The sequence below is a fragment of the Helianthus annuus genome, chromosome 8, assembly GCF_002127325.2.
Source record: "Helianthus annuus cultivar XRQ/B chromosome 8, HanXRQr2.0-SUNRISE, whole genome shotgun sequence".
Classification (NCBI taxonomy): Eukaryota; Viridiplantae; Streptophyta; class Magnoliopsida; order Asterales; family Asteraceae; genus Helianthus; species Helianthus annuus.
The window spans coordinates 150347682-150362774 of NC_035440.2; the positions used below are offsets into that span (position 1 = coordinate 150347682).

General features: G+C 34.7%; 1 protein-coding gene across 20 annotated transcripts; it reads right to left on the minus strand.

The window, feature by feature from the left end:
- Window positions 1-1832: 1832 nt before the first annotated feature.
- LOC110873795 lies at window positions 1833-6764 on the minus strand. 20 transcript variants are annotated; one of them, XM_022122802.2, is made up of 11 exons: window positions 6577-6764; window positions 6473-6509; window positions 6284-6382; window positions 5705-5788; window positions 5388-5579; window positions 3827-3982; window positions 3642-3699; window positions 3328-3379; window positions 2425-2495; window positions 2119-2170; window positions 1833-2017 (listed from the first exon to the last, which is right to left on the minus strand). In XM_022122802.2, the coding sequence occupies exons 5-11, from the start codon at window positions 5425-5427 to the stop codon at window positions 1958-1960; spliced, it is 489 nt and encodes a 162-aa protein (XP_021978494.1). In that variant the 5' UTR covers window positions 5428-5579; window positions 5705-5788; window positions 6284-6382; window positions 6473-6509; window positions 6577-6764; the 3' UTR covers window positions 1833-1957. The 20 variants fall into 20 exon arrangements, with proteins under 20 accessions (XP_021978494.1, XP_035832643.1, XP_021978491.1 ...); XM_035976750.1 differs by lacking the exon at window positions 6284-6382 and having other exon boundaries at window positions 5388-5576; XM_022122799.2 differs by lacking the exon at window positions 6284-6382.
- Between the last annotated feature and the right edge of the window lie 8329 nt (window positions 6765-15093).

Genomic DNA, 15093 nt, shown 5'->3' on the forward strand with positions numbered 1-15093 from the left:
GCTATGGATTTGGACGTAGCAAATATCTATTTTTGTAGTAGTGAATGTAATCTAATATAATCTAATTCTAATAAAGGATTTCAAATAATGTCATGTGGCGCTCTCTTATTTAATTTAATAATAATATTATTAATAATGATATATTAGATTATTATTATTGTTATATCAAACTAATATTGTTAATATATAATCTTTATCTTTTATATTTATTATTATTATTTAATTTTATTTATTTAAATATATTGTTAATGATAAGCCGCAAAAAGTTGTTTAGTATTGTTTAATTATTATTATTATTATTATTATTATTATTATTATTATTATTATTTTATCTTTTATATAGTAAATGAAAATCTTATATTAAAAAGGTGTATCCTTATATAAATTTTTAAGCCGTAAAAAGTTTTTTAGTATATTATCGTTGTTGTTGTTGTTATTATTATTATTATTATTATTATTATTATTATTATTATTATTATTATTTTATCTTTTATATAGTAAATGAAAATCTTCTATAAAAAAGGTGTATCCTTATCTAAATATTTGTTTAAAATTATTTATAGAAAAACAAATATTTATTCTTATCTAATTTTTAGTTTAAAATTATTATTAATATCTATTAATATCTATTAATATCTATTAATATCTATAGTGAAATGAATAGTGTTCTGAAGAGGTGGTTCAAGTTGATTAGGCCTTTTTGGGCGGTCTGAGTCTCAGCCTCATCACCAATGAGACACGCGTCGTTTCATCTGGAGGGGCGGTGTAATGCCTATAAGACACCGCCCATCTTTGACGCACTCACTTTCTAGAATCCAGAGGGTTTTTTTTTAAGAGAAGGGGGTGTTCAGCTGCTTTTACCAGTGATGTTCCAGCCATGACGGCGGCAAATCTGTGTACCAAATCACCACCGTCGTTCACCATCTCGAACCACCCTCGTCTGCAAAATTCATCCAAACTTCAGCAACCAACTTCATGCACAAAAAAAACAATTTATCTCTCATTCAAATCGGTGATGGCGATAAATCAGTAATCAGTGGTAAATTCTTTCATTATGATCATTCTCTATGTATTTCGATCTGCTTTATTATGATTTTCGTTTCACCTCTTTTGCTATTTTTAGGGTTTCGTCATCTAATTTGTAAAATTTGAGTTGTTATTTAACATAAATAAATAGGAAAATAAGGTGAGAAAGCATGAGAAAGTGACACGTGTCAAAAAAAAAAATTTGTTTATTAGTATAGGAAGATAAGATCCCGCGAGTTTCGGGTGGCTTAACAAAAAAAAAACATTTTATTATTTAATAGTGTTATAAATTTATTATGTTTATAATCTTATAAAACAAAATGGAATTAAAATAATTGATTGATTAATTATAATATGAGTTTTATCTCACAATGGGCCCCTTGTGCTATTTGCGTTGACGTGGCGTGCTAAAGCCTCTAGGGGCTTTATTCCACACCACCCATCCTAAATGAAAGGCGCTACTGAATGGCACAAGAGTTCACAAATGTGGCGGCAATTAACTAACTAAAAAAGTTATTTACAGTTGAACTAATAAATTATATTACCAAACAGTGTTGACATATACTTTGGAATGAAAGACACGTCCCAATACTTATGTTGATATTAAATCAAAATGAAGAGTAAAGAAAAAACTACAAAACATCACAAGTCGTTAAAGATTTCTTTATACACCACATTTGCTAATCTCGTATTTTAAATGTGTCAATTTCGATAAGTTCATCATGAGTAAACGGGTCGATACGTTATATATGTGTAGCTTCTTGCTAATTTGAATAAAATTATGTTAGCCATTAAAAAACATATGATTAACGTCCAAATAGGTGGCTTTCTTGAAGTAATGTTAGATAAAAAGACATGAAAAAGAGAACATCAAAAGTGTTAACTTGTGATCACAACTTTTCTAAGATTTTCACCCATGCCCATATTGATGTCATACTATTAAAAACAATATAGGATGACGTAGCTTTCTTTGATACAATTGCTTCGGTTTCTGTTGACCAATGACAACGTGTTAGTATATGTGAAAGAAAATAACCCTTGAGGTATTAGTTAAAACCATATAGGACCAAATAGGCAGTTGAATTGACTTACCTTTATCAATCTGTGGAGCTCGAACACTTGAATGGCAAACACTCTTTGTTGGCTGTAAACAAATGGAAAGTAAATGACACAGGCTCTAATAAAGATAGTGAACAGTCTGATTACTTAGGAAAGCTAATTGCATAAGCAGTAATCAACTTTGGTCCAATTTCAAAATTTTTAATATAAGGTAACCAACATTTAAAAATTGAGTTAAAGTCAAATAACCCACTAAATTTCAGATAAAGAATCTATTATCGGATAATCAGTTCAAGAACTTCAAAAAAATTACACGAAGTCACAAATAAAAAAACTTACTTGACAATAGCTCGTCTTGCCTTCCAACAAACTTTAAGCAAACGATCAATTAGTGATACCACTTTACCAACCTACACAAATGACTCAACATATATGTCTTTCAGTTCAGGACCATATAAAAGAAAACTGAAATAAAAAACGATCAAACTATATACCAACTGATAGTGTCAAAGATCATCCCCTTTCTTGAAAATGATCTTGAAGCAGTCGGTTTTCTTTTTTAACTTTCACTTGGTTGGTTTCAGTAACTTGAAACCGTAACGAACAGTTTAGTTAATGGTTTTTTGTTAACTTTATACCCTCCCTTTAATACTTGGTTTAATATTTAGAGAGTTTGTAGTTTAAGAAGATTGAGAAGGGTATAATGGTCATGTTACATATTTTACTTGATGAAAATAGGAAAATATGAAATTTCAAGTGTTTTTTATGAGTAAATTTGATATTAGTTTTTTTAGATGTGTAAATATATAATTTTGCAAGTTTTGAGGGGGAAATATGAAATTGCCCCAAAAGAATATTTCTAAACACAGGCTATGGTTAACAACCATATCATGATTATTTTTTACTACTTATGAATATAGTTAATCATAAACATGAAATGGTTGATATAGACCCAATTTTGAAAATATTAAAGTATAAAGTAGTTATGCGTAATTAAATTTGACACAATAATTGCTTACAAAAAGCACAAAATGTGTTTCGGGTCAACTCAACTGTACCAAAAGTTCTCCTTTTGACCAGTTACCCAACCAGCTGACCCGCCCACCTCTAAGCAAAATCGTACTTTATTCCAAGCTTGCCACAATTTTGACTTAAGGAACAAACATATGAGAAAAAAGAGTGTAAATGCAGAGGTATTAGTTAAAACTATATAGGACCAAATAGGCAGTTGACTTGACTTACCTTTATCAATCTGTGGAGCTCGAACACTTGAATAGCAAACACTCTTTGTTGGCTGTAAACAAATGGAAAGTAAATGACACAGGCTCAAACACAGACAGTGAACATTCTGATTACTTAGGAAATTACCGGGCTAATTGCATAAGCAATAATCAACTTTGGCCCAATTTCAAAATCTTTAATATAAGGTTACCAACATTCAAAAATTGAGTTAAAGTCAAATGACCTGGTAAATTTCAGATGAAGAATCTATTATCAGATAATCAATTCAAGAACTTTAAAAAAAATTACACAAAGTCACAAATAAAAAAACTTACTTGACAATAGCTCGTCTTGCCTTCGAAAAATGTTTTAGACCAATAAGCCCTACAACATCTTCAGGAGAAATATCAACTCGACGAATCGAATTAACCATCGAATGCAATAACCGGTTTTCTCAACATCATATAGGATCATGACTACAGATAAGACATCTTGACAATATAAAAAAGTCAAAACCTACCTTGCACAGTGCGTTTAGCCAAATGCTTAGCTGATAAGGATTTGAACTGAGATCTATTGTCCATCAGTAGTAAAGGAAGCAAAATTGTCATATTTGAATTAAACGTAGCATAAGATCGTTTTCCGCAACTACCTTCTCCCTTATTCCTAATGTCATCTGTATGTAACAAAGCAAAAGCATTACAGTAAATTGTTACCTCAATCTTTAATAATAGGACCAAATATTATTACATGTAATAAAAAGTTAAATGATGAAGTCAGGCTTAAAAGTTATTATAATCAACAAATACTGCTACAACTAAGATTCCAACCAATTGAGCAATTAATCAATAAGTAGATTATTTGGTTTCTTGTTCAACAACAATCTTAACACTTTCCTTTTAATAAAAAGGGATGATTTGAAATGCTCATCCCTAATCAACGACCTCGCCAACAATGAAAACTAAATAGACTTAAAGTATCAATGTGATGTTGGCTATTATTGACTCTTTTTCCAATATGAGTTGCCATTCTACAAATTGCAAAACAAACCACAACTTCACAGTAATATCCATTATTGACCGTAAATTGTTCCGACCATTACACATACTTGCATTAGCACCATCATTTTGACCCATCCCAATGCTCCTGTAAGCAGTGATATCATTGCCTTCCCATACAATGATGAAACTTCTTTTATTATATATAATACCGTGATGCACTAATAACATATAAACTTTTTTTTCCAATTAGACAGCTGATCATCAAACTGACCCTTACACAAATGTTGACTTTTTTTTTTATCTTTTTCCAATGAATTATCCACTTTTCTAGTTTTCTTTAACAACATCAGTTACCTTGTTAACCTTCCAATCAACACTTTTAATCAATCTTTACTAAAACTTTGACTTTCATCATTGCATTGACTTTCTAACTTAACTCACTTGTACTACAATTTTTTTGTTGTTTTTAATATTCATCAATTTGCTAGTATTATTCAACAACACTACACTATCACAAGAATACTATTCTTGTTGATCTTCCGGTTAGCTAATTTGCATTTCATCGGCCATTGACTTTTTCATTCGACAATGCATACATCTTTTTAAGCTTTAAATCATAATTTATATTTAACAAAAGCAAATTTATATAAAGGCTTTCATTAGAGATGTCATCCATACAAACCACACAAAAATATCGAATGAAGATTAGAAATTATAAAATGATCTTTTGAGATACAATATGATTGAAATTACATATAAATAATAACTTATTTAATAAACAATATAATCCCTATCCCAATACCTATGCTACTATTGAGTTATATCTCACCCAATAAAGTATTCGCTTCACTCAACTTTTAATTTATCGATACATATGCAAAGTCATAATATGAAAAGTACCAAATCTCGTGACCATATAACAACATAATTTGTTTCCATTTCTCCAATAGACTTCGGTTTAGCTTAGCCCTAAGTTAGCCACTCTAGTGTTTTCCATACATTCTTATATCCAATGACAACAAATAGTGTTAAAAAATCCAAAATGTGATAATAGAACACTGACTAGTGATCCGGATTAACCATTATGAGTAAGAATTCCCTCAATAATTCTGCTCTTCATTTTGCAGATCCAAGCTCCTCTTTAAAGCTTGCACAATTACAGTCAACGTTGTTTGAAATACACCACACACACGACAAATACTATATAACACAAGGCCAAATTAATTTAGTAAATCACTTTATGACTTTAACCAGCTTCTTGCATTGAATCTTCTTTGCATCCATAGAGGGTCAGAGCAAAAGCAATAATCAACACCACATACATTGAAAAATGATTAAAAATTTTATCAGATTCTTTAATAATAACCAAGAATTCAAGACTATAGTGTTCTAGTTACCTTATTTGGCAAGCCAGAATCATTTGTTGAGGGTTTCTTTTTATACCCTTTCCTTTTTACATCCAAGTGGTTAATTAGTCCTACCTGTATCATTTCCTTCATAAGTCCGTTTGTAGAAGATTAGAAAAACACAGAAGAAGATAGGGGTAGGGTTTGGGAGGTTATAATTTCTAAATCGTTGAACTGACGATGACGTACAACGAAAGGTCAAATTCAATTCATGCTAAACACACAAAAAATTTTTAGGGTTGAAGAAACATAACAAAAACCTGTAAGTGGAGGCGACGATCAATGGAGGACACATTTTAAAATTATCAATAAAAAATCTAGCAGATGCAATTCCAGCCGAAAACCGTAACCCATAATCAGCCGTATAAACTTCAAGAATAATAACCAAAAGAAAAACACCTTGACACCGAATTCAATAAGATTCATTAACCTACCTTTCAAGATTATTCCTCCAATAGTCGAATTATATTTAGTTCAACGAATTAGTATTGAGTAAATTGGTTTCAAATTCCTTCAAGCACAAATTAACACAAACAAATTATTAACGAATTAATATTTCAAATTGCTTACAAATTCATCCTTACGCACATCGTGACGAACAGAATCACATATAGATTATCAACGAATCTCAACAGGTAATGAAACCGTGTTAATTCACAAAGGTGTTATCTGTTGTGGCAATGTAGCATCAATTTAGGGTTCAATCATGAATTGGGAAAGGGCCATGACTGATTTTAGGGTTCGATCAGAATATATTACCTGAATCTTTATGCTTTTCACCCGATGAAGAGGAACACTGGTTTAAGTGGACATGAGAAACATCAATTTAGGGTTCAATAGTGAATTGCATGTAGAAGCTTTACCTGAACTGCTGGGAAGAATAGATGCCAACTTGTTATAGAAAATTGACGGATGAAAGAAAAGGGGATAGAATTAGGGTTTGTGAATGTGGCTAATGAAAGAAAAAGGGAAAGAAGCAGGTGTAAAAGTGGAAAAAATTTGAGCGCCTAAATCGAATTGATATTGCGTGAGAAGATGCCAAGTGTCAATTAGTGATTTAAATGAATGCCAAGTAGCCTAAGCTTGTTTTGCTTTATTATAATTATAGATTATAGATGGATTTGAGGCATGTGGCATGTTATGATCGAGCTAGAGGGTGATGTGGCATGTTATGGTGGAGGTACAAAGGGATTTTGGGAGGGAAGCATTCTAAATACACACAACTTTGTTGGACGCGGGATCCGAAAGAAAATGGGTCAGATTTTGGGTTTTGTAACTTCACTTTTTCACAAACCCTAATCCAAATCCAGACGTTGATTCCCTCAGATTCTCCGGCGATCAACACTATAAATCTCTGTTTCCTACAAGTGCTTAATCACCGGTAAGGAGCCCTTTCGTTTGCGATTTCGTTTCTGTAATCGAATACATTGCGAGATTTAGTTTTCGTTAGGGTTTGTACATGTTCATTTTTTTTTGTTGATAACTATAGGTAGACGACAAATTAGTTCCCCAATTAGCTACTGATGTGTGTCAGTGTGAATATTTTTTATGTATATTTTTAGCCCTTTTTAACACTTTAGTCAAGTTTTAAATTTATAAAACACGATATTCTACTAACACTGAACACACATATGGGCAAGTGCACCCATCGTGAGCGTAGTATATCGTTGGTAAGATACCGAGGTCGTCCAAGGACACAAGAACTTTTAATACCGGTTTATCCTCAACGTCTAATCAAATCAAAAATTTAAAAAAAGGTTTTAACATGAAAATAAAAACTAAAAACGCTGAAAATAAAAATAAAATAAAACAGATAGACAAGATGAATCACTTGGATCCGACTCGCCTTTAGTAGGCCCCTCTTTTGAAGGTGACGTTACCCTCAACCCAGTAGTTTGAGTCAGCAAGGATACATACCTAAAGGGTCGGAATATTGAAAGATAATTAATTAAGTTATTAATGCGTAATGTGGTAGGCCCCTCTTTTGAAGGTGACGTTACCCTCGGCTAAGTGGTTTGAGTCAGCAATGATACAATCCCAAGTAGCCGGGTTAATGTATTAATAGTAGTTTACATATGAGGGGATCAAGCTATTCACACCCCCGTCATCCAATACCAAGGGGTATTGAAGGAGGTCCTAGTAAGCTTGACCCAGGTCCTTGCAGTATCTATACACTGAACAAGGCAAGAACCTTACCAAACCATTCCCTTAACCCCCGACCAGGTAGCCAACATATCTCTATATAGACCGTAGAGATATGAATGGTGTAAATCTTTTATTTTATATAGACAGTAAAATAACGCCAAGACACCACAGACAAATGATAAGGATGTTTCACCTTCAACATAAGAAACTAGTTATTAAAGTCATTAATACAAAACCAAATAAAAAGTGCGAAAAGATTAAAATCATAAGTATTACACTAAATGCTTGTCTTCACCAAGTGATGTAAGAGACTTAAGCAAACATGGCCTTTGATTGTTAAGAATTCTTACTATCAATCTTGGATCCCGAGACTACTACACACACTCTAAGATGGATGATGGTGGTGGATGTGGGTTGTAGTGGTGGTGGAGTGTGGGTGAAGTGGGAGAGAGGTGGTTTGCCAAGGGATGCCTTTGAATTGAACCAAGCACCTCTATTTATAACCTGCACAGAAGCCCTGACACGGCCCCGTGTCCATTGGGCATGGCCCCGTGTCCATCCACTTTCTCTTTCTTCATTAATTGCAGTTTGTCTGTATTAGCTCCACACGCCCCCGTGTCCGCTGGGCACGGCCCGTGTGCAGAAGTGTCACACCCTGACTTTGCGGAAGCGTGGATTTATTTGGTGTGACTTCTTAATACCATAGCTTAGTCATAACAAAGCTATATGAAAATAAAACCATGCAGATCATCCATTTAATTAAGTTTTAAAATAAAAGTAACACAACATTGTCTTAATGCGTTGACACATGCAACGGAAATTACAATCTATTGACATAAAAACATTGTTTGAAAGACACAACCACAAACTTAAGATAGACGTAGTTTAAGAACTGTGACTCGTCCAGGTAAGAGCCACAACCCCTAAACTTGGATGATCCCATAACTCTACGCAGCATGAAAACGTAGCATACCGTGCCAGAATCCTTAGTTCCCTGAAATACATGTAAGTTGGAAAAATCAATAAAAATTGTTGAGCGAGTTCATGTGTAAGTGAGTATGTAAAACCTTTGTAACTATAAAAATCCTGGTATGTAGCAAATAAGGAAAAAGAGATCACCAATGGTTTGCAAGGCCATTGATATGTGTGATGTGCAGTAGGAAGACTCAAACCTAGCGGATTTTGCGTTGGGTACAAAGTCACCCCGAGGTCCGTTATGCTGGGCCTGGGGCTGGGCTCGCTACACCCAGATAGATCTACCGCTACTGTCCCTCGGTCCTACAATGAGGATTAATGGCCTCAAGTTGCGCCTACCCACTCACATGATCTAAGTAGTAACCCTCCTTACGCTAACCATACCATGTAAAAAGTACTTGTAATCATAGTAACATGTATTTCACCCCCGCAGTTTAAAAACTGAAAACAGTTAAGATAAAAGGGGGACATGAACTCACAGAAGTGCGTCTCTAACAAGAAATCTCCGGGTCAACCTGTTATGCGACGACCTACACGTACTAACTCTTATTAGACGAATGGTCGTGCCTTAGCTTAAGGTTTAAGTTTTTGAGAAATAGTTAGGCAACTATTTCGTAGTTACACTTCGTAATTATTTGGTAAATATATTCCTTCCCAAGGATGGGGGTTTTAATACATGTGCGTTCGTATAACTTCGAAATATATTATTAAGTCTCACTTACAATATATTTTAATTCTAACTCCAAAATATAAATATTTTTCCCAAAAATATTATATTTTATTCCATATAATTTTCCAAAATAATACCTTTATCAAAATACGCGTTCAATAGTATTTTCCGAAAATACGTAAGTTACGTTGTAAAGTTCGGGTGGTATTAATGATACCGGTGTAACTTAATTATTTATTGCGAAGGCGTTCGTATTATTTTGGAGCCGTGAATACTCAGTAATATTATTTTTACTCTAAAAATAATATTTACGTAGTTCACAAAATAATCATAAAATTCACACAAGTGTTGTTATGGAAAATATATATTCTAAATATATATATTTTAGTAAGTTTTATTTTGTGAAAATTCCACCTCCGACACTTGGAAGTTTCGTAATAAAAATCGTGGTGAAGTTTATTTGGAAAAATAAGTTAAAAATTATATTCATAACACTTGTGATAAAAATATCTCCAAGTGTTAGATTTTTGGAAAAATTTCGCCAGAGTTTCCCCTGTAACTTGAGGTGGCCACGCTTTCTAGCGTATCATTTTCTTTTATAAATTCAAACAACAATTTTCTCAATCAACAACAAACAATATTCCAACATCATACTAGTCAAAATAGATATAAATCGCCAAAATACATGAACTTGTGGTTTGCGTAAAATATGTAGTAACTTTCCCCATGTTTTAGTAGATCTTTTTATAAATCCACTCGGTTTCTTGAGAATCTCGTTTTTAAAGAAAATACATTTCCACAACTTCTTGTCAAAAATTACAAAAATAATTCTTTGTCAAAACTTTGTGTTACACAAGTGTCTACACACTTGTGTGTTCATAAAAATCACCTTTGTTTAGGAAAGATCCGGCTTTAAAAATATGATTTCATTTGACATTTGGTTCTTCGAAAATACCACTTGTAGATCTTTAGATCCACTAGTTTAGAACACTATTTCATAAGAAAAAATTGTTTTTACACAAGTTCATGTTTATGTTCGAAAGGGTTCGTCATCTAATAACTTTACGACTTAACATAAGGCTAGTTCATGTTTCGTGAACATAATCTAGCGTGGTTTGATGACGATCCATTCCCATACTAGCAATCAACAATAATAAATAATCATATTAAAACTAGATTTATAAGTTTTACACTATTATTTACTTATTAACCACTTTGTTTTTTTTTTTTTTTTGTAGACTTTAAACTTGATCTCTAGTGTTTATGATTTTTGCCCGTTAAATCTTTTATTAACCACTTTAGAATAGAACAATAGGGTGTTTAGAGTCACTTACTACTAGCTCGAGGCTAGGGAAGAAACTAGTCGAAAAATAGGCGGTTAATAGCGTTGTGGTGAGGTCCTTGCGATTCCGTATGCACCGAGCCTCTTCGTATGAACCCTTTCACACTTGAATGCACTTGAACTTGCAAGATCAAATTTTGAAATGGTGGGGTGTTGTTAGGGGGTTCGGCCGTAGTTTACCGCGGTTAAAGTCCTCTCGAGCTCAACGTCCATAAACACTTTCTTGAGTAAGATTTCTTGCTTTAACTCGTCCCGTGAGTAGTAAGGAAGAGGGAGAGAGGTGAATTTTGTTAAGTGTGGTGAGAATGAAATGGATGGTCTTGAAGTGTTATTTATAATCCATGTCCTCTAATTATCCAATGAGTAATGTGTAGTCAAGATATTTAGCAATGGCTAATTTAATAATTAAAAGCTTGTGGTGGTGGTTCCCTAGGGGAACCGAACGGTTGTAATGGGGTGGGGAAATTTGTTCAATTTCAACTAAAGTTAAGTGATAGTTAGTTAATTAGGAACTTTAATTTAGATTATTATGTGTGTAGTAATTTATAACAGGTGTTAGGGTATTCGGGAACCCTAACTGGCTCAGAAAAAGAAAACAATGTCAATGACAATATTTTTATGTTCCGGGTAAAGTCCGGTTGTTTGGTTGGATAGTGATCCGTTAAAGTACTTAACAAAGCTTTAAAGTGTCTTAAATACTATTTTTAGTGACACGATTTATTCCCGACACTTTGGAAAGTGTCTAGTAATGTTTTTTCTCATGTTTTGGCACTTTATTAGTTGGCTAAATGCTGAATTTTTATTTAAAGTGCTGAATTTTGTATTTAAAGTACGTTTTAGACACATCCGGTCACTATAACTTATACCCAGTGACGCAGTTCTACAACCCTCATATCCCTACACTCTATACTAGTGTAGTGATCTATTCCTGGCTCATACAGGCCTTAGAGGCAGTGCCTGCCTGGTGCTGGCTATATCAGCATATTTAATGGGTTATCCGTTCATTGTGCAACTGTGCTTTTGTGCATCAAGGTTGTCACTAGAGTTCTGTATGTAAATAATAGAGTGATAGCAAATAAGGTGTGATGCAAGTAAGTATATGTATCAGTATTCATGTAGCAGTTTATCCACAATTTCAAGCAAGCACAGTAATTAAGCAGTAATTAGATATTAACTAAGTCGTACGGATACCTGGTTTGGTGAGGGTTGTCACAAGAAGCGTATCCGTACTATCAAGATTTGCTTGGATTCTGCGAATCTTAGCGTTGACCACGGCCGTGTTGAGTTAGGCACACCCCCGTGTCGGGAAATAGAAGCTTCTACAACTTTGTCTTTTCTGCAGACACTTGACCACGCCCCCGTGTCCGCTGGGCACGGGGCCGTGTTCAGTCTTCTGGTATCTTGTTTTTGCTTGGGAAGATGCTGTCGAGGGGTCGGGCATGCCACGTTTATTCCTTTTCTTGTATTTATGTTAGATTTGGCTGCATTTTTGCTTCTTTTGCTCATTTATGCCCATTTAATCCTGAAATACAAAAGGAAGACAAAAGCACACCTTTTCCAACACTAGTACTAAAAAGGGTTAGTTTTATGCCTCATTTGATGTAATTTATATGTCGCATTTTACACACATCAAATACCCCCACACTTGAATCTTTGCTTGTCCTCAAGCAAAACTCTTTATAATGTGGCTTACACACCCAAATGGAATGGGTAGAAGAGAAGTTTTGGGCTTGTCTTGAGTGTCGGGATTCCAAGATCTTTATTAGGCTTTATTTTTATGCTATTTAAAATCCTATTCGTTTTGATTATTTAGAACGTTTCATAAGAGAAATTACTTATTTGGGCATTACATGCCTCTTTAAAATTCCATTTATATACAAGTTCACATACCTCACGGGAGATCACTCAACACTCGGCCGAAGATGTATTTTTGTGAAACAATCGAGACCGGCATGGAACTTTCTTCTACCATATGCTTGCCAAGCAATCAATCCTCCTCCTTTTTAACTATAAACATTTGTAAATATCAAGAGGACTTGGTGAAGGGTTAGACTTGGGTTAAAGGTAGGTGGTTTTGGGTTAGTGGTTAGTAGAAAAGGGCTAAAAGCGTAAAAAGCGTCGGTTGTCGTAAAACTTTTTGTTTTTGTGACTTTTGTTCAAACAGAACATTTTCAAACCAAGTTTCTTTGAGGAACTTGTTTATTTATTGCTAGACTTCATTTTTTTTAAGGAATGTCACATGAAGACCGAGTTTTTTACTAAAATAAAGGGTTTAAAATAAAAAAGGGTTTTTGGTGGGTAAAGGGTGTTTGTTTTGTGGGTTTAGAAATGAAAAGGTTTAAACTCAAAGGGGTTAACTAGGGGGATTTTGGGTAGGTTGTAAAAAAATGAAAAATAATGGTGTTGAAAAGAAAAGGGGTTAGTCCTAATGCCTCCATCATTTACTTACTTGGGTTTAAGTTGGTAAGGGCCGGGAATGTATCGTCATGGCAAGTTCTAGAGTTGTAAGAAACCAAGCGGCTATTCACACAAGAAACGAAAAATGAGTATCTAGTTTAAAGATGTGTATTTGTATGCTCAATAAAGGATCAAAACTCACTTTTCGTGGGAATGGGTTTATTAATGTGATCAAGTATATATAATCAAATTTTAACTAGATTTGTCATGCCGTTTCATAATTTTCTTATGTTGGTTCTTCTTATCACGATGCTATCGGTTGTAAATTTGTAAAAATATAACCTTTTTAGAACTTGTTATTCCCAATTTAAACCAAGACAAGTAAAAAAAATGAAAAGTTTTTGCGGTTCCAATAGAGTTTTGTGTAAGGCTTGTGATTAGGACTTACAAAATTCAAAGTTTTAGCATCCCCCCACACTTAAATTACACATTGTCCTCAATGTGTCCCAAAAATAATTTTTCAGGTTGATTAAATGCGTAAAAAAGTGTTCAAAAACAAAAATTTATGTTACTGGGCGTCTGGACACGGGCCCGTGTTGATCCGGGCACGGCCCCGTGTTCAGATTGCCTGTATCATAATGTAACAGAAGGCTGGGCACGGGGGCGTGTTCAGCGAACATGCCCCGTGTCCAGTTACCTGAACTGGGTGTTTTTCTGCAAACCCTTGAGCACGGGGCGTGTTGGCTGAGCACGGCCCCGTGCTGAACTTGCTGTAATGAAGAAAAAATGTCGGTGGCTCTGTTTTTGTGCATGGGGTGTGGGTTCAAGCTTCCCTTAGTATCCTTCACCATCCCGAGTGTGTTTTATTCCTAAAAATTCAAACTAAACTAGAAAGCATAAAAGTTAATCTAAACTAAACTAAGGATAGTTCCGCGGAATGCCTCCGTGGTGCGCCACGTTTATAAGGGTCTTTGGCTAGACCCAAAACCAATCATATGTTACCCAAGTGGGATGGTTTGCATTCCATGTTGCACCGTCGGAGAGCATCATCCAAACTTGAGTCTATGACTTTCATGTAGTTGACCGGGTCGTCATCTTCTACTCTTTCCCAACCCCAAACTTCATCTCCTTGTCCCCAACTCTCAATGTTAGTATCCCACCATCCATGTCTACCATTGCGTGGGCCGTGGCCAGGAATGGTCTTCCTAAGTTGAGTGGTACTTCGATATCTTCCTCTATATCTAGTATGACAAAGTCAGCCGGGAAGACAAAGTCTCCGACTTTTACCAATAGATTTTCGGCGACACCTTGTGGATATTTAATGGACCTATCAGCGAGTTGTATGCTCATTTTTGTAGGGCTTGTTTTCCCTAGTCCGAGTCGGTCGAACATTGATGCGGGCATGAGGTTGATGCTAGCCCCAAGATCGGCTAGTGCATTGCGTATGGGTGATCCCCCAATTGAACAAAGGATGGTGAAGCTTCCGGGATCGATCTTCTTTTGTGGGAGTTTGTTGAGTAGTAAGCCGGAGCATTCTTCACTTAAATTAACTAATTGCAATGATTCAATCTTCCTTTTGTGAGTGAGAAAGTCGCTCATGAATTTTGAATATTTAGGCATTTGGGTTAGGACTTCTACAAATGGAATATTGACATACAATTTGTTTTAGTAGATTTACGAATTTTGTGAATTGCTCGTCGGTCTTTTGGCGAAGTAACCGACCGGGGTAAGGTACCGGAGGATTCTTGGGAGGCTCTTAATTTGGTGGAGGGGTCGTCTCTTTTTGGGGTGTTGATGAAGTTGTGGTTTGGTTAGATGGACTCTTTTTAGTTGGAGGTAGTGGAGCCTCCT